Source organism: Panthera pardus, unplaced genomic scaffold (assembly GCF_024362965.1).
Source record: "Panthera pardus isolate Hobbes unplaced genomic scaffold, ASM2436296v1 HiC_scaffold_8, whole genome shotgun sequence".
NCBI classification, from domain to species: domain Eukaryota; kingdom Metazoa; phylum Chordata; class Mammalia; order Carnivora; family Felidae; genus Panthera; species Panthera pardus.
In genome coordinates this window covers 75,247,711-75,270,703 of record NW_026527013.1, presented here as the reverse complement: position 1 = coordinate 75,270,703, position 22,993 = coordinate 75,247,711, and the positions used below count along the sequence as shown (strand labels likewise).

The following is a 22,993-nucleotide window of genomic DNA, read 5'->3' as shown; positions in this document are numbered from 1 at the left end:
GCATTTTAATTATAAAGCTCATTGATCCTGGGGAGCGAATCCAGATGGTTCAAGTGACTTTCGCCCATGTGTTTGGGAAAGTGAGGGAGACCTCTCTCATCTCCTTTGTGATTGAGAATTGCTGCTAATGCCACACCCTCTTCTGCCTTTGTCTTTGTGACTAGAATCAGATCCGTGTTTATGCACTTGTTTTGATCTCGAAATGAGTGGCAAATTAGAGAGCCTGGCACGCCCAAACTAAGAACATGGGGGTTTCCAGATGGGGTCACAGATGTCTCATTGGGATTCAGTACTACAGGACAGGGGTCCTGTGGTCCTGAGAGAGCCTGCCCCCCTGGGCTGTATCGTCTCAGCCGCCCTGCGTCTCTGTGCAGCCTGGCTGCTCTCTGGGTCAGGTCCCACCTGTTGAAGGACTTAAGAAAGGAGAGCAGGACGGTTGCATGGAAAGCCCCAGTTATTTGTATGTGTACTCCTTCTGCATCTAACATGCTTTGTGTTTTCTTGCTTCCCAGCCTCTTAAGAATCACAGCTCCTAAAAGCTACCCCATATCCCTGCCTCATGCAGACGGCATGGGGTATTTTCTCCAAAGGAAGGCGGCAAAGTGAAACGTCTTGTTTATCAGTCCTCAGGATCACGAAAGGACGCGTTAACTCGTGCGGACACCGTGGAGATCGCAAGGTGAGCTGTTCTGCCAGCAGCAAGAACATCCATTTAAAGCATGGGGTCAAGCGATGGTTAAGCGAGATCATTCTGAGCGAAGGGGAAAGAAGGCCCGCACAAATCTAATGGCTCTGTGCTTTTTTGCTCTCTCAGCCTAAGACTGTTCTTGGAGAAGAGATGTGATTAGAGCCGGCTCACAAGATGACTCTGCAGTGAGGTGACTCAATTAGAGCCACTGGGCAGCCAGGGCGGTTTATTACCTGGCCTGAGGGAGGACACAGGGCACACACAGCTTTTTCTAACTGCGGTGATGCATTTTCTTCAGAAGAAAGACTTGTGAAGATTTAACCAAGGTCATTTAAAAAAAATCTTTTTTAAGTTTGTCTATTTTTGGGGGGGAGAGAGAGAGAGAGAGAGAGAGTAAGTGGGGGAGGGGCAGAGAGAGGGAGACACAGAATCTGAAGCAGGCTCCAGGCCCCGAGCGAGCAGCACAGAGCCCGACACGGGGCTTGAACCCACGAACCATGAGATCATGACCTGAACCAAAATCAGACGCTTAACCGACTGAGCCAACCAAGCGTCCCTCAGTCATTTTTTTTTCTAATTATGAAAGAGTCTCTTAGTCCTAAATCCACACAAAGTTCCATGATTTGTGGAATTTTTTAATCATGGATTGATATAAAAGAGGTTTCTCTCTTGATCCAACTCGCAGATAGACATGCTGTGGGATCTCATCCACTGATCACGACAACATTCACTGTAGAAACCTGCCTTCTGCCACTAGAGCAGTGAACGCTGGAGTGTGAGGCAGAGAAGTCCTGTAGACAAAGAAGTCTACACAGTGAGAAAGCTCTTTCGCGGAAGTATTCTGAATGATATGTACATTCATCTTCTGCTTTGCTGGGCCCCCAAGGCAGAACCCTCAAGTTTGCTGATAATCACTATGGTGGCATTCCCCAAAGTATGTTTTAGAGAACATTCAAATGAATGTGAAGAAACTTTCATTCAAACAGATTTCCGTGGTCAAACACATTTGGGAATCTCTAAGTTAAACAAGTCTAAACGGTTTTTTCCTTTAATTGCAGGACTTCCTGGAGCCTTTAATATTGTAATGCCTATCATGAGTCTCCTAAAAGGGATTTAATAGAACTTTCTGAAACATTTATCTAAGAGACCCATTTTTTTGCAAAACATCTTCAAAGGCTCGTATCTGATCTGCTTAATTACCTGCTTTACCGACATCTCAGATTTGTATTGTTCCTGTATTACAACAGAGAGGCCTTCAGAAATGCGATCACATTCTGGAATAAAGCATGGATTAAAGAGAGGCTTTATTTATTGAGGTTCATACTGAGCTGACAGTGGTTTATGGTAAGGTATCACGAAGGCTTCAAGACTAAAAGATTGAGCTAGGTCTCAGTTTATAATACACCTTTCTTAGTTCACGGGAAGTATATCCCAGCCACCTTTGGATTTGCCCAAATTCAAATGTGAGGCCCCAAGCACATCAAAAATACGGATACAAACAATTTCTGCTTAGACAGATTTTGAGTTAACTTCCTTTCATGGGCACAGACAATCATGAAGGAAGTCTACTGCAGAGGAATCATCCTCAAGCCATTAGAGCTCCCCGCTCCCGGGCCCTTCTGCTGGAGAACGCTGTGGCTGTCACTAGTGACGTGAGGGAAGGTTGAGGATGATGATGATGAGCAAAGGGAAGCTGGGTACGGGAGGCCAGCTCCGCATCAAGCCATAGCCCAGATCCCATAGGGGAAGCTTCTAAAATGTGGAGGAAGACAATGTCATCAAGTTCAAAGTGACCAAGACTGGAAAACATTTCCGCTGGGGCACAATTTCGAGGCTATGTCTAACGTGCTTTAATCTCCAAAGCATGGAGAAGGAACGTAGAGGAAACAGTGAGAAGGTTAAGTCCAGGGCCACGAGAAAGAGCTTCATTTAGAGAAGTCATGAAATGTATCATCGAAGTCTGAACGGTCTGAGTGTAAAATGATACTAATGATACAATTACTCTGAGACAAGGGATTCCTGGGCAACTATACATTCCAGTTTGGGATGTATGGTTATCCCAGGTCTATGGGGAGAGAGAGAGGGAATGGGAGGAGGAGGTTTGGAATGATAGATATGGATAAGGTCTTCTTTCTACCCTTCCTTCCATTAGAAAATGTTTGTCAACCCAAAAGAAAAGTAAATAGTCACTTGAAATGGAGAGCGGTCTGAAAGGCATCTGCTGCCCTTTAAGTTCACGAAAACGTCATCTCCAAACATCAAAGCCGCCATCGGATACCTGCGACATGGGTGAGTGGGTCACTCCAGCAGAACCTGCAGGTGTCACCTCAGGCTTGAAAGGGTCGAAGTCCAGATCCAACAATGTCTCCTCTTTCTTCACCTCGGGGACTTCATTCTATTAAAGGAGAACAAGACAGAATATGAGACTTTATGATATAATCTCCGTGTAATCCTCTAACATCACTGAATATCCCCAAAGCATGCTCTGATAGTTTACCCAGAGTCACTTGCGAAATGTGATGAAGGGGGAAATAACCGACTCTGGCCAACTGGAACCTAAGATGCGTAGGAATGCGACCCAGGTTTTGGTTTCTGTCCTTCGTCCAGCTCCGAATCCAGCCAACAAAGAGAATGTCTAAGAGGTATATCCTGATGCCATCAAGATCCAAGGACTCTCCTCTGCTAGTTTAGGTATCTCAGGTCAAGAATTACAGACGACCAGATGGATACAATAGGCCACGGCTGGGACCCGTCACCGTAGCCCATGGCTGTGAGGCCCCTGCGAAGCTAGTGTGTAAAAAGGAAGGGATGCCATCTACCCTGACTACCTCCACCTGCCTTATCCCCTCAGAGAGACCCTATCCTTTGATGTAGTCATCACATGAACCACTCTTCATCCGTGTTACTGTCGGTCTCCACTGTAAGTATGAGGGAGGGAAGGTGAAAGAGAAAGAGGGAGAGAACCATGTCCCCCAACATTTGCCATAAAATAACATTCCTGGATTAGAAAGAGGTAAGCCAAATAAGACACTGGATAAAAGTCCTGCTATAATAGCGACACATTTATAATACTGAACATTAATATTTATTCATTTATTGTGGTCTCATGATACAAAAAAAAAAAAATAACACAGCTTGAAGTTAGCCTAGCCTTGGCTTAAGTCACACGGTAAGGGTCAGAGCTGAAATAAAGCCCCCCTAAACAATCACGGTGAACAGAACTGGGTCAGTTTCCATAGAATCAGGTAACGTGTGTTTGGTGTTTGATATAAGCTTCAGTTTTGACCATCTGTACTCTAGAAACTCAAAGGTCACAACCATGGATGAAGCACAAAAGAATAGGAATGTTCAGAGAAAGCTTTTAAAGAACAAGAGTTCTTTTAATTAATATTGATCATAGACATAAAACTTAAAAATATATAGAGCTGTATGAATAGCTTTGGGGCATAAGAGATAATTGTTTTTAGTATATCCACACTCACTGTAGAAGGAAATCTGCTTAAATACCACGCGATTGGTCCTGGGCTACCTATTTTGCAGCATGATCATTCTTACACATTTAAAATTTCACAAGGCTAATCCTTCTTGCTTTAATAATTACAATCACAAAACCATCAACTGATTCCTTTGGCCCCTATTCAAAATCTGCATGGGTTTTGTTTTTTGCCAACATCTGTATTGGTACAAGTTATAGGTCTAAAACTTTGCGAACGCTTACATTGACTTAGAATGTGCTAGGCACTGTTCTGAGAGCTTCGTGCATATAAATATTAACTCAGGTTAGGACACTTCGCTGCAGTCTAATGATGACAACACTACAACACTATTATTGCCTTCAAAGAATGACCTTCCTAGATCCCCCAGACTTCATTTTGCCCGCATGGTCTAATCCTTACAAAAACCAAGGGGTAAATGGCATCATTCCTCCATCTGGGGATAAGGAGAGAGGGCTGTTGTCCTGGGTCCCTCAGGTGCAATGCAGCTGAGGCAGGACTGCAACAGCCAGAGGCCTTGGACCCCAGTGCTATTCCAGACTGCTGCTAAGACCTGTGCCCACATCTCTCAAACAGGCACCACAGGGATCTGCAGAGGAATTCTGGACAGTCTCTAAGTTCTTCTTAAAACGTGAGCCCAAACGAATCTGTCCATTAATCCTCTCTAAGCCTAATGGGGCCCCTTATGAAAGCTCAAATGGAAATGTAGAGCTCAAGGATGACAAGTGGCATGAGACTGTATACCAGTGTGGTGGTCTTCAAAAGGTGCAGCTGGCTACTTCGACTCCATTTCTATTTGGTTTTGCACCCTTAATTCCTGCGAGTTACCCCTTAAGGCACTCATATCAAACAGCAGTTTGACAGAACTACAAAAAGAGCAAAAAAAGGAGTTGCCTGCTGATACAGCATTCCTTTATAAAATGACAACTCTGTCATTAACATGTTGAAACACGCTGACATGTCATGTCCCTTAACGTAACAAAAGAAAACTCCTCTCATTCCTTATACCTGAGTCACCGTTAGAGCAGATCTGATGTGGTGTCGGCATTCGTAAACTTTTGGAAGCCAGAGCTTAAGTACCGCGTTCCCATTAAAAGTCTAGACCCAGAGTGTGATCCTAAGAAAAGAGACTACATGTGTAAACCACAGGGGGAAAATACCCAAAGGGAAGATCTTACCAGTGATAATAATCTTCAGGAAGTGTCTTCTGCTAGGGACATCTAAGTTTATAACCGAAGTACTGAACTTCTTCACTCTAGGTAGACAATTTGACCGTAATCCTATGCCTAGTCTTGCCATGGCCTCCCTACAGATGGAGTTTACTGCCTTATCCCTTGACTTGGGGTTGACCATCTGTCATGCTTTAGTCAATGGATGTTAGTGAATGTCACACAAATGAAGGCTTGAAATGTTTGTGTGGGTGACTTGCTTTTTTGTATTCTTGCTACTCACTGTACAACGTACAAGCTTTGGGGAACCACTGGTCAAGGAGGATGGGAGCCACAGGGAACACACCTGGACCCACCATAACTAAATTCCTCAAAAGCGGTGTTAAAGAGGAATTCTTACAAGTGGCCAGGGCGGGGGGGGGGGGGGGGGGGGGGCGGGGAGGGGGGCAGGGTAAGACATGTTACTGAACACAGGGACAACCTAGGAATAATAGCATTTTTTAGCACCAGAATTAATGCAAGCCAAAAGATGTTGAGGCAGTATCTTTGAAGTACAGAGAGAAACTTAGAATTCTGTGCCCCTTGAAAATATTTTTATGTTTTCATTTTTAAATATTTATTTGAGACAGAGCACAAGCAGGGGAAGGGGCAGAGAGAGAGGGAGAGAAAGAATCCCAAGGAGTTTCCACACTGTCAGCACAGAGCCCGACATGGGGCTTGAACTCACAAACCACGATTTCATGATCTGAGCCAAAATCAAGAGTCTGACACTTAACAGACTGAGCCACCCAAGTGCCCCGAAAATATAAAAAAAAAAAAAAAAAAAAAAAAAGACCAAAAATGTGGGGCACTTGGGTGGCTCGGTCGGTTAAGTGTCCAACTTTGGCTCAGGTCAGATGTCACTGCCTGTGAGTATGAGCCCTGCATCAGGCTCTGTGCTGACAGCTCAGAGCCTGGGGCCTGCTTTGGATTCTGTCTCCTTCTCTCTCTGCCCTTCCCTGCTCACATTCTGTCTTCCAAAAATAAATAAAAATTTTAAAAAAAAGAGAAAAAATGAGGTGACTATTTTTTCATACATACAAAAGCAGAAAGAACCCATCACCATCCAATCAACACAACTAATGTGAAAAGACATTTTTCAGGCATGAAATGATGCTACATGGAAATACGGATCTAGATGAAGTATGGATGTACACAAAGGAATGATAGGCTCCAAAGGAATGAGAAATGATAACTATGTAGGTAAGTATACATGACTTTAGTCATTATTTAAATCTCCTTAAAAGATAACTGACTGCTTAAACAAAGATAATCACAAAGTAACATGAAGTGACTTTACGTTAAAAAATAAATTCTAGGGGCGCCTGGGTGGCGCAGTCGGTTAAGCGTCCGACTTCAGCCAGGTCACGATCTCGCGGTCCGTGAGTTTGAGCCCCGCGTCGGGCTCTGGGCTGATGGCTCAGAGCCTGGAGCCTGTTTCCGATTCTGTGTCTCCCTCTCTCTGCCCCTCCCCCGTTCATGCTCTGTCTGTCTCTCTCTGTCCCAAAAATAAATAAAAAACGTTGAAAAAAATTAAAAAAAAAAAAATAAATAAATTCTATTTGACAAAACAGACAAAACAGTACAAAACCAGAAGAGGGGGAAATGTAAGTATACAATTATGGGATTCTTATGCTAGACCTGAAATATACCACTATTTGAAGGCAGACTTTTTAATAAATTAAAACATGTACTTTAAGCCCTAAAGCAACCACTAAAATACCAAAACAAATTATCACTAATAAACAAAAGAAATAAAAGAGAGTAATAAAAATAATCAATTAATCTAAAAGAAAACAGAAAAAAGAGGAAAAAGGGTTAAAACAGATGGCCCAATAGAAAAAAAAAAAAAATCAAGATGCCAGATTGAAACGTCACCATATGAATAACTACCTTGAATGAAAATGGTCTAAACAGTTTAATGAAATGCAGAGGTTATCAGATTAGATTAAAAAAGCAATACTCAACTAGATACTGCCTATAAGAAACAGATTTCAAATACAGAGACACAAACAAGTTGAAAGTAAAAGGAAGAAAAAAGATGAATTATGCCAACCTAACCAAAAGACAGCTGGAATAGTTATATTAATGTCAAACAAAGCAGACTGCAAATAAGAGAACATTATTATGGATAAAGGAGGTCATTTCCTAATGTAAAAAGGTGTTAATTCTAAACATTTATGGATTCAATCAGAAAGTGTCAAGATACATGAAGCAAGAACCAAAAACACAGCATCAAGAAATTTTAAAATGCACAATTTTGTAGGGAAGATTTCAACAGCCCTCTTTCAACAACTGAAAGAAGTAGAGAGAAAATCAGTAATGTTATAGAAAATACAGAAAACACCAAGACCCAATTTGACCTGATTTACACTTATAAAACACTCCATATGGCAGCACAATACAAATTCTTTTCAAGTGCATGTCAAACACAGAACATAATAGACACTGTTCTATTAACAGGTCTCAATAAACTTAAAACCGGTCTCAGTAAACTTAAAAAACATTCAAGTCATACAAAGTATGCTGACTACAATGGAATCAAATTTCAAATCAGTAAGAGAATTATCTCTAGAAAAATCCACAAATATGTGGACAAAAATAACATTCTAAATAACTCAATGAAAGAAATGAAAAGAAAAACATCAGAAGAAAGAAGAAATCAATGTGGAAATTAGAAAGCAGTTTGAGTTGAATGAAAATAAAGACAACAGGTGCACCTGGGTGGCTTAAGCACTGACTCTTGACTTCAGTTCAGGTCATGATCTCACGGTTCATGAGTTTGAGGCCTGCATCAGGCTCTGCACTGACAGCAGCCTGCTTGGGATTCTGGCTCCCTTTCTCTCTGAACCACCACTTACTTTCTATCTCTCTCTCAAAGTAAATAAAAGTGAACTTTATTATTTTATTTATTTAGAGAAAGGGAGAGAGAGAGAGACAGAGAGAGAGAGAGAGAGAGAGAGAGAGAGAGAGAGAGAGTGAGGGGACAGGGGCAGAGAGAAAGAATATCCCAAGCAGGCTCTGCATTGTCACCACAGAGCCCAATGTAGGGCTTGAACTCACGAACCGTGAGATCATGACCTGAGCCAAAGTCAGATGCTTAACCAACTGAGCAACCCAGGCACCCCAAATAAAACTGAACTTTAAAAAAATAAATAAAAATAAAAAATATAAAGACAACATACCAAAATTTGTGAGATGCTGCTGTAATAGGATTTAGGGAAAATTTATAGCACTGAATCCCTATATAAGAAAAGAAGGAAAACCTAGAAACATATACACTACCCAAACTGAAACAGGAAGAAATAGAAAATTTGAACAGACCCATAACCAGTAAGGAAATCAAATTAGTAATAAAAAATCTGCCAAAAAACAAGAGTCCAGGACCAGATGGCTTTCCAGGGGTATTCTACCAAACAATTAAGGAAGAGTTAACACCTATTCTCCTGAAACTGTTCCAAAAAGTAGAAATGGAAGGAAAACTTCCAAACTCTTTCTATAAGCCAGCATTATCTTGATTCCAAGACCAGACAGAGACCCCCACTAAAAAGGAGAACTACAGACCAATTTCCCTGATGAACATGGATGCAAAAATCCTCAACAAGATATTAGCCAACCGGATCCAACAATACATTAAAAAAATTATTCACCATGACCAAGTAGGATTTATACCTGGGATGCAGGGCTGGTTCAATATCTGCAAAACAATTAATGTGATTCATCACATCAATAAAAGAAAGGACAAGAGCCATATGATCCTTTCAATAGACGCAGAGAAAGCATTTGACAAAATACAACAACGTTTCTTGATAAAAACCCTCAAGAAAGTAGGGATAGAAGGAGCATACCTCGAGATCATAAAAGCCATATATGAACAACCCAATGCTAATATCATCCTCAATGGGGAAAAACTGAGAGCTTTCCCCCTAAGGTCAGGAACAAGACAGGGATGTCCACTCTTGCCACTGTTACTCAACATAATATTGGAAGTCTTAGCCTCTGCAATCAGACAACACAAAGAAATAAAAGGCATCCAAATTGGCAAGGAGGAGGTCAAACTTTCACTCTTCACAGATAACATGATACTCTATGTGGAAAACCCAAAAGATTCCACCAAAAAACTGCTAGAACTGATACATGATTCAGCAAAGTTGCAAGATATAAAATCAACACACAGAAATTGGTTGCATTCCTATACACCAACAATGAAGCGACAGAAAGAGAAATCAAGGAATCGATCCCATTTACAGTTGCACCAAAATGATAAAATACCTAGGAATAAGTCTAACCAAAGAGGTGAAAAATCTATACAATGAAAACTATAGAAAGCTTATGAAAGAAATTGGAGAAGACACAAAGAAATGGAAAAAGATTCCATGCTCCTGGATAGGAAGAACAAATATTGTTAAAATGTTGATACTACCCAAAGCAATCTACACATTCAACACATCCCTATCAAAGTAACACCAGTGTTCTTCACAGAGCTAGAACAAACAATCCTAAAATTTGTATGGAACCAGAAAAGACCCCGAATAGCCAAAGCAATCTTGAAAAAGAAAACCAAAGCAGGAGGTATCACAATCCCAGACTTCAAGCTATACTATAAAGCTGTAATCATCAACACAGTATGGTACTGGCACAAGAACAGACAGATCAATGGAATAGAACAGAGAACCCAGAAATGGACCCACAAACATATAACCAAATAATCTTTGACAAAGCAGGAAAGAATACCCAATGGAATAAAGACAGTCTCTTCTGCAAGTGGTGCTGGGAAAACTGGATAGCAACATGCAGAAGAATGAACCTGGACAACTTTCTTACACCATACACAAAAATAAACTCAAAATGGATGAAAGACCTCAATGTAAGACAGGAAGCCATCAAAATCCTTGAGGAGAAAGCAGGCAAAAACCTCTCTGATCTTGCCCACACCAACTTCTTACTCAACATGTTTCCAGAGGCAAGGGAAACAAAAGCAAAAATGAACTACTGGGACCTCATCAAAAATAAAAAGCTTCTGCACAGCAAAGGAAACAATCAGCAAAACTAAAAGGCAACCGACAGAATAGGAGAAGATATTTGCAAACGACATATCAGATAAAGGGTTAGTATCCAAAATCTACAAAGAACTTATCAAACTCAATACCCAAAAAACAAATAATCCAGTGAAGAAATGGGAAAAAGACATAAATAGACACTTCTCCAAAGAAGACATTCAGATGGCCAACTGACACATGAAAAAATGCTTCGCATCACTCATCATCAGGGAAATACAAATCAAAACCACAATGAGATACCACTTCACACCTGTCAGAATGGCTAACATTAACAATTCAGGCAACAACAGATGTCGGCGAGGATGTGGAGAAAGAGGATCTCCTTTGCATTGTTGGTGGGAATGCAAGCTGGTGCAGCCACTCTGGAAAACAGTATGGAGGCTCCTCAAAAAATTAAAAATAGAACTACCCTACGACCCAGCAATTGCACTACTAGGCATTTATCCAAGGGATATAGGTATGCTGTTTCGAAGGGACACATGCACCCCCATGTTTATAGCAGCACTATCAACAATAGCCAAAGTATGGAAAGAGCCCAAATGTCCATTGAAGGATGCATGGATAAAGAAAATGTGGTGTATATACACAATGGAGTATTACTAGGCAATCAAAAAGAATGAAATCTTGCCATTTGCAACTACGTGGATGAACTGGAGTGTATTATGCTAAGTGAAATTAGTCAGAGAAAGACAAAAATCATATGACTTCACTCATATGAGGGCTTTAAGAGACAAAACAGATGAACATAAGGGAAGGGAAGCAAAAATAATATAAAAACAGGGAGGGGGACAAAACAGAAGAGACTCATAAATATGGAGAACAAACTGAGGGTTGCTGGAGGGGTTGTGGGAGGGAGGATGGGCTAAATGGGTAGGGGGCATTAAGGAATCTACTCCTGAAATCATTGCTTCACTATATGCTAACTAATTTGGAGGTAAATTTTAAAAAATAAAGTTTTAAAAAAAAAGAAAAGAAGGAATGTCTCAAATTAGTAACTTCAGCTTCTACCCTGCAAACTAGGAAAAAAAAAGACACAGAGCAAATAAAATTCTAAATAGAAATGGGGAAAATTATGCAGATCAGAGTAGAAATTAATTAGAGAATGACAGAGAGAGAGAGAGAGAGAGCGCTTGAGAGAATACCAATAAAACCAAAACCAAGTCCTTTGAGAAGATTAATAAAATTGATAAACTTCTAGCCAGACTGAGGGACAGAGGGCACAGGAGGGACAGAGAGGGCACTAATTACCAATATCCGGAATGAGAGAGGGGGCATTACCAGATATTTAAAAAAAATAAGGAAGTATTGTAAACCACTTTATTCCAATACATTCAACAATTTAGATGAGAGAGACAGATTTCTTGAGAAATACAAACTGCAGCATATAGAGAACTTGAATCACTATGTTGCATACCTGAAACTAAGGTTAACATTGTGTGTCAACTATATTCAAATTAAAAAAAAATTTTTTTAAGAGAAAAAAAAACAAAAACAAAAACAACCCTGCAGGCCCAAATGGCTCCTCTGGTGAATTCTACCAGAGTTAAATAAGAAAAAAATACCAATTCTACAAAATTGAAGAGGAGTGAACAACTTCCCAACTTATTCTATGGGGAAAGCATCACCCTGGTGCTAAAATCAGAAAATTACTTTTTTTTACCTAAAAAAATTTTTTTTACATTTATTTATTTTTGAGAGGGGGGTGGGGAGAGAACAAGTGGGGTAGGGGCAAAGAGAGAAGGAGACACAGAATCCAAAGCAGGCCCCAGGCTCCGAGCTGTGAGCACAGAGCAGGACATGGGGCTCAAACTCACAAACCACGAGATCATGACCTGAGCCAAAGTTGGACACTTAACTGACTGAGCCACCCAAGCATCCCAACTTTTTTTTTTTACTTTAAATGTTTATTTATTTTCAGAGACAGAGTGCAAGCAGGGGAGGGGCACAGAGAGGGGGACCGAAGGGGACTCTGTGCTAACAGCAGCAAGCACAATGTAGGGCTGGAACTCACAAACCACAAGATCATGACGGAGATGAAGTCAATCAACTGAGCCACCCAGGTGCCCCAGAAAATGACATTATTAAAAACAACGCCCTATGGACTCATGTTCCTCATCAGCATAGATGCAAAAATGCTAGAGAAAGCTTTAGCAAACTGGATGAAGAAATATATATTAATAAACTGCATCATAACCAAATGAGGTTTATCTCAGGAATGTGTGATTGATGTACCATTTGAAAACCAATGAATGTAAGTCACCATATTAACAAACTAAAAAAGAAAACTCATACGATCATCTTGACAGATGCAGAAAAAGTATTTGAAAAAATCCATATCCACTCCTGTTCAAAACTCTCAACAAAGTAGGAAACATAGGCAACTTCCTCAACCTGATAAGGGTATCTACAAAAACATGCAACTATCATCATGTTTAATAACACAAGACTAGGAGCCTTTCCCCTAAGATCGAGGCAAGGATGGCCGTCTTAACACTTGTACTCAACAATATACTGGCAGTACTAAACACTAAAATAAGGCAGAAAAAAGCAATAAAAGGCATCCAAATTAAAAAGAAAAAAGTAAAACTATGTTAATTCACAGAAGATATGATCACTTATATAGAAAAATCCAAGGAAATCTATAAAAAAGCTATAGGAACTAATACTGAGTTTAGCAAGGCTGCAGGATACAGCATTAATATACAAAAACTGGTTTTATTGATATATAAGAGTATAAAAACCAGAAACTTAAATTTTAAAAATATGATTTACAATAGCACTAAAAATATGAAATACTTAGGGATAAACCCAACCAAAGATGAGAAAACCTGTACACTGAATAGTAACTATAAAACACAGCCAAGATAAATTAGAGAAGACCTTAAAATAAAGGAAGAGCTATACTGTGTTTATGGATCACAGAGCTCATTATTATTAAGATGTCAACGCTCCCCAAACTTATCTACATATTCAATGCAATGCCAGTCAGTATCTGTACTGGGCTGAATGCTGTGCACCCCCCCACCCCCCGCCAAAGTTCATGATTATAAGGAACCTGTGAATGTGACCTTATTTGGCAATAGGACGTTTGCAGATGTAATGGAATTTAGATGTGGTCATACTGAATTAGGATGGGCCTTAATGCAATGACTTGTGACCTTATAAAAACAAGGAAATTTGGATACATAAACACAAAGGTATGTGAAGATACAGAGCACACAGACACATAAGGAAAACACAGTGTGATGATAGAGGCAGAGACTGGAATGATGTATCTACATGCCAAGGACGGCCAGCAACCACCAGAAGGAGAGAGGAGCAAAGAAGGACCCTAGAGTCTTCAGAAGAAGCATAGCCTGCTGATCTCAGACTCAATCATGACCTTGATCTCAGACGTCTAGCTTCCAAAACTGTGAGAGAATAAAAGTCTGTTGTTATAAGCCACTCAGTTTATGCTTCTTTGCTAAAACAGCTCTAGGAATCTAACCAAATATCCCAGAAGGTGTTTTTGTAGAAACTTACATATTGATTCTAAAATTCATGTGGAGATTCAGAGGACCTAGAACACCCAAAACAACTCTGAAAAATAACAACGCTGAGGGACTAACCTCATCTGATTTCAAGACAGTATAAAGTGACAGTAATCAAGATTAACAAGGTACTGGCATAAAAGGTAGGCAAATGGATCAATAAAAAATCACAGAGTTCAGAAAGAGAACCACAAAGGTACAAAGGCAATTCAGTAGAATAAGGATAGACTTTTCAACAATCACATTTCAACTGTAAAGAAATGAACTTCAACCCATACTTTGCACATATTAAAAAATTCCAAATTTGTCACAGACCCTAAGTGTAACACCTAAAGCTGTAAAACTTCTAGAAGGACACACAGGAGAAAATCTTTGTGACCTTGTGTTAGGCATAGATTTTTTTTAGATGTAATGTGAAATGCCTAATTCTTAAAAAATAAATAAATTGGATAAATTGGACCTCATCAAAATAAAAAAAACTTCTACTCTTCTAAAAAGCACTAACAGAAAGACAAGATAAGCCACATGCTGGAAGAAAATATTTGCAAATCATGCATCTGATAAAAGGCTTGTATCCAGAACATACAAAGGACTCTCAAGACTCCATCAAGTAAGTGAATACATCAGCAAAAGTTTTTCACAGACACCAATGAGGATATACTAATGTCATAGTAATATGTCATAATGTCCTCTAGACTCGTCCATGTTGTCAGAAATGGCAGGATTTACTTCTTCTGAGGCCAAATAATATTCCATTGTGTTTATATACCTCATTTTCTTTACTCATTCATCTACTGATGGACATTTAATGTTTATTTTTGAGAGACAGAGAGAGAGAGCGAGTGAGCAGAGGAAGGCAGAGAGAGAGGGAGACACAGAATCCAAAGCAGGGTCCAGACTGAGCTGTCAGCACAAGAGCCTGACATGGGGCCCAAACTCACAAACCATGAGATCATGACCTGAGCCGAAGTCAGGCGCTCAACCAACTAAGCCACTCAGGTGCCCCCCCCCCCCAATGGACATTTAGGTTGTTTCCATGGATCGTCTATTGTGAATAGTGCTGTAGTGAACACAGGAGTGCAGACAGCTCTTTGAGATGCTGATTTCATTTCAATACCCAGAAGTGGGGTTGCTGTACAGTAAGGTAGTTCTATTTTTAATTTTCTGAGGAACCTCCATATTGTTTTCCATAGTGGTTCTACCAATTTACAATCCCATCAACAGTGTACAAGGATTCCCTGTTCTCCACGTCCTCACCAACAACTGTTATTTGTCTTTTTCATAGTAGCCATTCTAACAGGTGTGAGGTGATATCTCATTGTGATTCTGAAGTACATTTCTCTGACGGTTAGTGGTGTTGAGCACCTTTTCCTGTGTCTGCTGGCAATCTGTACATCTTCTTCAGAGAAATGTCCATTCGGGTCCCTTGTCCATTTTTTTAATCCAACTACTTGATTTTTTTTTTTTGCTATTGAGTAGTATGAGTCCCTTATATATTCTGGATATTAACCCCTTATCTGATACATGATTTGCAAATATTTTCTCCCATTCCCTACGTTGCCTTTTTACTCTGTTGATTGTTTGCTTTGCTGTGCAGAAGTTTCTATGCTAAGTGAAATAAGCAAGACACAGAAAGAGAAATGATCTCACATGTGGAATTGAAAACAGTCAAAACCATGGAAGCAGAGAGTAGAATGGTTTTTTCCAGGGCCTCAGGGGAGGGGAGATGGGGAGATGTTAGTCAAGGGGTATAAAGTTTCAGTTATGCAAGTCCTAGAGATCTAATGTTCAGCATGGTGACTGTAAGTAAAAATAGTGTATTATACACTTGAAATTTGCCAGGAGGATAGCTATTAAGTGTTCTGACATCATCATCATCAACAACAACAACAACAACAATAAAAGAGAGTAGCTATGTGAAGGGATAGATATATTAATTGGCTGGTTTGGGGAGATCACTTCACAATGCATACATATGTTAAAACATCAAGTTGTATACTTTAAGTGTATACAATTGTTATTTGTCAGTTATGCCTCAATAGAGCTGGGGGAAAAATGTCAAATGAGTACATGAAAAGATGCCTAACATCATTAGCCATTAGGGAGATGCAAACTAAATCACAACAAAGTAACACCATATACTTATCATCATGGCTAAAATTAAAAAGACTAACCGTACCAAGTGTCGGCAAAGATGTGGAGGAACTGAAATTCTTTTTCAGTGTGGGTGGAAACACAAATAGTATAATCACTTAGAAAAGTCTGGCAGTTTCTGGGGCACCTGGGTGGCTCAGTCGGTTGAACATCCGACTTTGGCTCAGGTCATGACCTCACGGTTTGTGAGTTCAAGCCCTGTGTTGGGCTCTGTCCTGATGGCTCGGAGCCTGGAGCCTGCTTCAGATTCTGTGTCTCCCTCTCTCTCTGTTCTTCCCCCACCCATGCTCTGTCTCTCTCTCTCTCTCAAAAATAAATAAAGATTTAAAAAAATTTAAAAAAGAAAAGTCTGGCAGTTTCTTAATAAGTTAAACTTACTCCTACCAAATGATCCAGCTAGTTCATAGAGATTTACTGAAGAGAAATGAAAGCATGTGCACAAAGAACATTTGTATACAAATGTTCACAGCATCTTTACTTACAATACCCCAAAATTAGGGGCACCTGGGTAGCTCAGCCAGCTAAGCGTCCGACTTTGGCTTACATCATGATCTCAGAGGTTCGCGGGTTTGAGCCCTGCACTGTGACAGCACAGAGCCTGGAGCATGCTCTGGATTCTGTATCTCCTCTCTCTCTGCCTCTCCTCCACTCATGCTCTCTCTCTCTCTCTCTCTCTCTCTCAAATAAATAAACATTAAAAAAAATAGCCCCAAATTAGAAACTACCCAAATATCCATTAATGGATGAAAAAAAAAAACAATAACAAACCCTGATGTGTCCATACAATGAGATATTAGTCAGTAATAAGAAGGAATAAACTGCTGATACCTGCTACAAAATGGATGAACCTCATAATAATTATGCAGAACAGTACAAGCCAGACCAAAAAGGGTGCACACTGGGTGATTCCATCTATACAAAATTCTAGGAGATTCAAACTTGTGTATGGTGACAGAAAGATGAGTGTTTGCCTGGAGGGTACAGCATGTGGACAGGAACAGAAAGGATTACAGACACAAAGAAACTTTGGGGGTGAGAGATATAGTCACTACCTTGATCCTGGTGATGGTTTCATGGGTGCACACATATTTCAAAACTTATCAAAAAGTATGCTTTAAATATGTGCCGTTAACCGTACGTTGGTCAGAAATCAATGAAACTGATTAACAGAAGAAAATACTCTAACAACAGGAGATTAGTTAAACCTACTATGGTACAACCTCATGATACAGGGATCTGTTGTTATTTAAAATGGTGAGATATATCTTAAATTGACATGAAAATATCTTTGTTATATTTGTAGTAAAAAAACCCCATAGGTTATAAAACTGATATAAAATGATCAAATTTCCAAAAAAATATATCTTTCTGTCACTGTTTGAAGAGAATAAAATTGTGGCATTACAAAAACTACATTAGTGACAGTGGTTTTTGCTGAGAAATAGAACTACACTTTTAAACTTTTGCTTTTTGCTTCTCTGGAATTTACTAGTGTTTTGGGTTAACCACGCATCCTTTATGACATTACTCTTATAAGCATATCAGGTAACAGAGATTTCAATATATAGCTACAGACACAAAAATTTATAAGTAGAGCAATCTCTAAGCCATTCCCGTGGGTGCATGCAGACAGACAGATGGATAGACAGACAGACAGACACACACACACACATACGCACAATTTTTTAAATTTGTTTAATGTTTATTTTTTTTGAGAGAGAGAGAAAGAGAATGAGTGGGGGAGGGGCAGAGAGAGAGGGAGACACAGAATCCGAAGCAGGCTCCAGGCTCTGAGCTGTCAGCACAGAGCCCAACGTGGGGCTCAAACCCATGAACCGTGAGATCATGACCTGAGTCAAAGTCGGATGCTTAACCAACTGAGCCACCCAGGCACCCCGATTTCTTAATGATAACACAATATTTCAGTGAGCCAGATAAAGTCATAGGTACTATTTCTTCCAAAGAGTTTTTTTTTAATTTTTTATTCTTTCATTAAACATATTTTAAGGACATTTTCATTATATTCTAAATATTAGGCAGGACACTTATTACTTCCCAATAAGTCCGGGGAGATCAGATAACAAACTTAAGACATAAAGGTTAAATGAAGTTTTTAGGAACGAGGCCAGTTGGGGGTTATCTTTCAGGTAATAGATATGTCTTTTATTGAAGGGTCACAACATAGCTGACAATTTCTACCAGTGAGTAAAGCTTTTGCATTTCGTTGGTAATTATGAACGCAGAGGCCTAAGAAAAATTTTTTTAAATGTTTATTTCTCTTGAGAGAAAGAAAGTGTGCAAGTGAGTGGGCATCCTCAGGAAACTGAACTTTATAACTGGAAGCCTATGGTAAGACCACTACAGATGCATACGCAGCAGTTACTGGGAATAATGGTAGTTAACTATAGTATCCTGACCGGGCTCAAGAGCTTTATATTTGCAGTCTCAGAATTTGCAGTCATCATTCAACCATTTCATAGGACATTGTCAAGTATTTGTTCTACAGCTTTAACTATATAAGACGTTAAAAGAATAGTACAACGAGGGGCGCCTGGGTGGCTCAGTTGGTTAAGCACCTGACTGTTGATTTTGGCTCAGGTCATGATCTCACAGTTCAGGTGTTCGAGACCCACATTGAGCCTGCTTAGGCTTCTCTCTCTCTCTCTCTCTCTGCCTCTCCTCCACTCGAGTGGTCTCTGTCTCTTTCAAAATAAATAAATAAATAAATAAATAAATAAATAAATAAATAAACAAACAAACTTAAAAAAAGAAACGGTACAACGAAGATCCATTTACCCATGACCTGGATTCGTCAAAGCTCTCCTATTGCCGTCTTTGCTGCGTATGCTTACCTACATTTATAGGATCCTGCAGACGCTCTAATGAGGTGACGCACAACATACTAACTTTCTAAGGAACTGTTTATCTAGGTTTTTTGTTTTTGTTTTTACTGGAGCAAGCTGCTAGGTTGCACAGCCGTGACAGTGCAGCACATTGACCGTAAGGAGAAGAGAGACAGTAGGGGAGGTGGACGGGGCCTGTGCGTCCAGTGAGGTTCAGTGATGACCACTGGATGAACAAGTAGCTCAACTGGTGGAGTAAAGACCCTCCTCCCACCGCCCCTGGAATTTAACGATAACATTGCTGATCTGTCACAACTTGAAGAACTGTGCTAATATCAAAAACCCGAAGACGCTGTAGAGAATGTGCATTCTGAACATTACGGAGAGAGTCTGGATGGATTTGTTCAGTTTACTGGCCATCTAGTACCTGCTATCCATCAGGTGCTTAGAACGCCAGCATGGGTGGTCTACAGACTTCCGCTTTCCACGGCTGCCCTATGAACGCCACAGTGTGGCCGAAAGACAACGGGTTTGCTCAACTTCAAAAGTAGGGATAATGATGGGGTGCCTGGGTGGCTCAGTCGGTTAAGTGTCCGACTTCGGCTCAGGTCATGATCTCATGGTTCTTGGGTTTGAGCCCCGTATCAGGATCTGTGCTCGGAGCCTGGAGCCTCCTTCAGATTCTGTGTCTCCCTCTCTCTATACTCCTCCCCTGCTCATGCCCTGTCTCTCTCTGTCTCTCAAAATTGAATAAAAGTTTAAAAAAAGTTTAAATAAAAATAAAAGTAGGGATAATGGCCTGTCAATCACAGGAATGATGTGAAAGCTAAATCGAAGGAGACTCTGCATGTAACATAGTCATGTGCTTCCTCATCGTGAGCTCTTTCCTTTCTCCCCAACTTATTCTTCTGTGTTCCCCTTCTCCCCTTCCCCTGCTGGCCTCTCTGAGCCAGCTGAGCACCACTCCCTAACCCATACCTCAAACCATATTCAAAAGTACAAAATCTCAAAAGACTCACACCGTGAGATGCTTCGCAAGGAGGTAGAATATAAAATGCAAAAAAGGGCAAAGTGTGAAAAGTCTAGATGTTGTCAGAAGTTCAGGTGTCTGAGAACCTTGGAAGGTTGTGAAGCCAAGTGGCATGATGACTTAAGAGCACTGTCAGAGCCCCAGAGGATAAACAAATTGCCCCACTTGGCTACCCCTGCCGAAGGAACCAGGGGTCCTGTGGGCGACCCACCAACCCAACAGACCGACCAAACAGGGGCTGAAGGGTCTGAAGACACACGGTTTCCTTCCTTCCAGTTTTCAGCTTACTAATTCTTTCTGCGTTACCAGAATGCTAACATGTTTACTTGGAAAAAATACCAACTGAAAGAAGAGGCAGCTGGTCCAGAAATATGCTACATTGAAAAGAAAAGCCAAAGCGGAATTCAAAACCAGGTGACAGATACCCGGGAAGCGAGGGGTACGTACACACGTGACTGCAGGATGGCCTCTCAGGATTGGGGAGACGAAAAGGGCCATTTCACGAACTTATTCTGCAAGCTGAAAATCTACTTCAGTTTGATTGGCTAAGGAAAAATCGAATGACTTCATGAACTCAAAATGTGAGCTGCAGCATTCGGCTGGAAAGCAGAGGCATTAAGAGTAGCAGAGTTAACGATGCTAACTTGATCCCGACAGCCACGCAGCTTAGAGGCTGTGCTGCTGTCTTGCCTTCTGGCACAGTAGGTCTCCCAGCAGGAGTGGGGAGATGGGCTTGGAGGAATAGGCTTGGATGGTCACAACCTAATCCATCTGGATTTGTAAAGGAGAATGCCAGTTTCAAAAACAGAAAATATGCAGGGGCGCCTGGGTGGCTGAGTCGGGTAAGCGTCTGACTCTTGGTTTCGGCTCAGGTCACGATCTCACGGTTTGTGGGTTTGAGCCCTGCTTCGGGCTCTGCGCTGACAGTGCGGGGCCTGCTTGGGTCTGTCTCTGTCTCAAAATAAACAAAAACGTAAAAGATTTAAAAGCAAAGAGAGAAAATATGCAAACGTAAAAGATTTAAAAGCAAAGAGAGAAAATATACGTCATTGCTGGGAAAAGATTTAAGCAAAACAGTTGGGGGTTACCTGCTACGGAAAAAAAAAATGTGGAAACAGGCAATTTCTTCCTTTCTGCCACTTGACAGGTAGAAGGGCAAGCAGGGACCCCACCCCTAGCCCTGACCCTCAGGGGAGCCCCACACTTTCGAATACATTCCCTGAAATTTTCTAAGTCCTTCTCTGGTGGTGGCGGTTGTGGCTAGCAATGCTATCTGGTCAGGGCACCCACATGGGGCTGGCGCCCATCTCTCTTTGGAGCACTCTGTGACCCTCTCTACATGGAGTACCTACCACACCCCCCAGGAACTCTGGGGCTCACATCCACCCAGTTGTCCTGGAACATGGTGGCCAGGCTTGTTTCCAAGAGGGTGGCTGGTGGGCAGATTGCCTCCACTGGGCAGCATGGCGTTTCACGTACGGAATCCCATCAGACTGACCACCAGAATGCTGCGGACAGGCTCATTTCAAGGGACTCAAATTGGTTATATGGACAGAAGCCCCCCTCTGAAAATATTTGCCCAGAGCCACGATCCCTCAGGAAAGCCCTGGTGGGAGAGGAGGGTGAACCTCGATCGTGAGAAGAGAAAGCAGTCCGAAACATCTTTTTTCAAAACATTTTTGAAGAAAAAAAAAAGAAACAACCTTGCATGTGTACATATGTGTGTGTATATAATATACATGATTGCTTTTTTTGGCCTTGATCTGTTAAAATCCTATTTATAGGCCATAAGTTTGGTTTCCAGGGATATAATATCTTTTAAATCTTCGTTTTTAAACATGTTTCACCAAACGCCCACGTCCCTGGAACAGGTAGTACTTTGGGAGAAAAGGGAGATTATTTGAGAAACTCTGATTTAAACAAAAAGGGCTTTTGTTGCACAACTTCTCAGAGCACTGGACATGCTGACACAAACTATGTAAAACAAAAGGGGGTGTAGCTCCTCCCAGCCTCCGATGACCAAGGACCCCCTTTTCACAGCATCTTATGGGAAGGGATGGAAAATGCTGTCTTGAAAGAATAACGTGGGGCACCTGGGTGGCTCAGTCTGTTAAGCCTCCGACTTCGGCTCGGGTCAGAATCTCACAGTTCGTGGGTTCAAGCCCTGCGTCGGGCTCTGTGCTGACAGCTCAGAGCCTGGAGCCTGCTTCAGATTCTGTGTCTCCCTCTCTCTCTGCCCCTCATCCACTCACACTCTGTTTCTGTCTCTCAAAAATGAATAAACTTAAAAAAAATTTTAAAGAATGATTCAGGAAAACACACACACACACACACACACACACACACACACACACACACACACCCCATAAGAGATTTCTTTCAATTTAGGTTCTTGGGAGGGAAAAATAAAGAGGGCTGGCAGTTCCATTTTTGTAATCACAAAACCAGAGAAGCAAGGTCAGCCCTGTGGTCTTGACACGCGGACCTCTCCCTGTAAGCAGGTACGGATACTTCCCAGAGAAGATTCTATGATATAGTTAAGGTCTGGGGCCATTAGAGGGCTCTCTAGGCCTAATGGATTTGTTTCCAATCCCCGGATGCACTCAGGAGGGACTGTCGCCACCGTGAAGCTTGGTGTACGAGACGCACAAATCCATCAGAGGTGAGGAATATTTCAATCATCACACCTGGAGCTTCTGGGTGGGATTAATACAAACACTCTTCTTCCCCACTAAGTACATGATAAAAATAGCAAACTGGGGACATAAACCTATCTGTTCAATGTAGACTGACTTATTAAACTTTTAAAAAATATCACAATAAAACTGAAATGGACCACTCCATATGATCATAAATATCATGTATCTGGGAGAGAAGAGCTTTTCAGATACATCTCAGCTTTCTAGCTTCCATGCAGCTGGCATTGCATTTTCTCTGGGCATTTCTGTTGATTCTTTTTCATCAAATATCTGTGCCTATCTAAAAA

General features: G+C 41.0%; 1 protein-coding gene across 4 annotated transcripts in view; it reads right to left on the bottom strand.

Moving 5' to 3' along the window:
- AMPH (amphiphysin) overlaps window positions 1-22,993 on the bottom strand; it is a 248,447-nt gene that overhangs the window by 48,876 nt on the left and 176,578 nt on the right. For all 4 annotated transcript variants that reach the window (XM_019451112.2, XM_053898535.1, XM_019451116.2 and 1 more), the window contains exon 12: window positions 2,967-3,083. In XM_019451112.2, coding sequence (XP_019306657.2) covers window positions 2,967-3,083 — 117 coding nt within the window. The remainder of the gene's footprint in view (window positions 1-2,966; window positions 3,084-22,993) is intronic.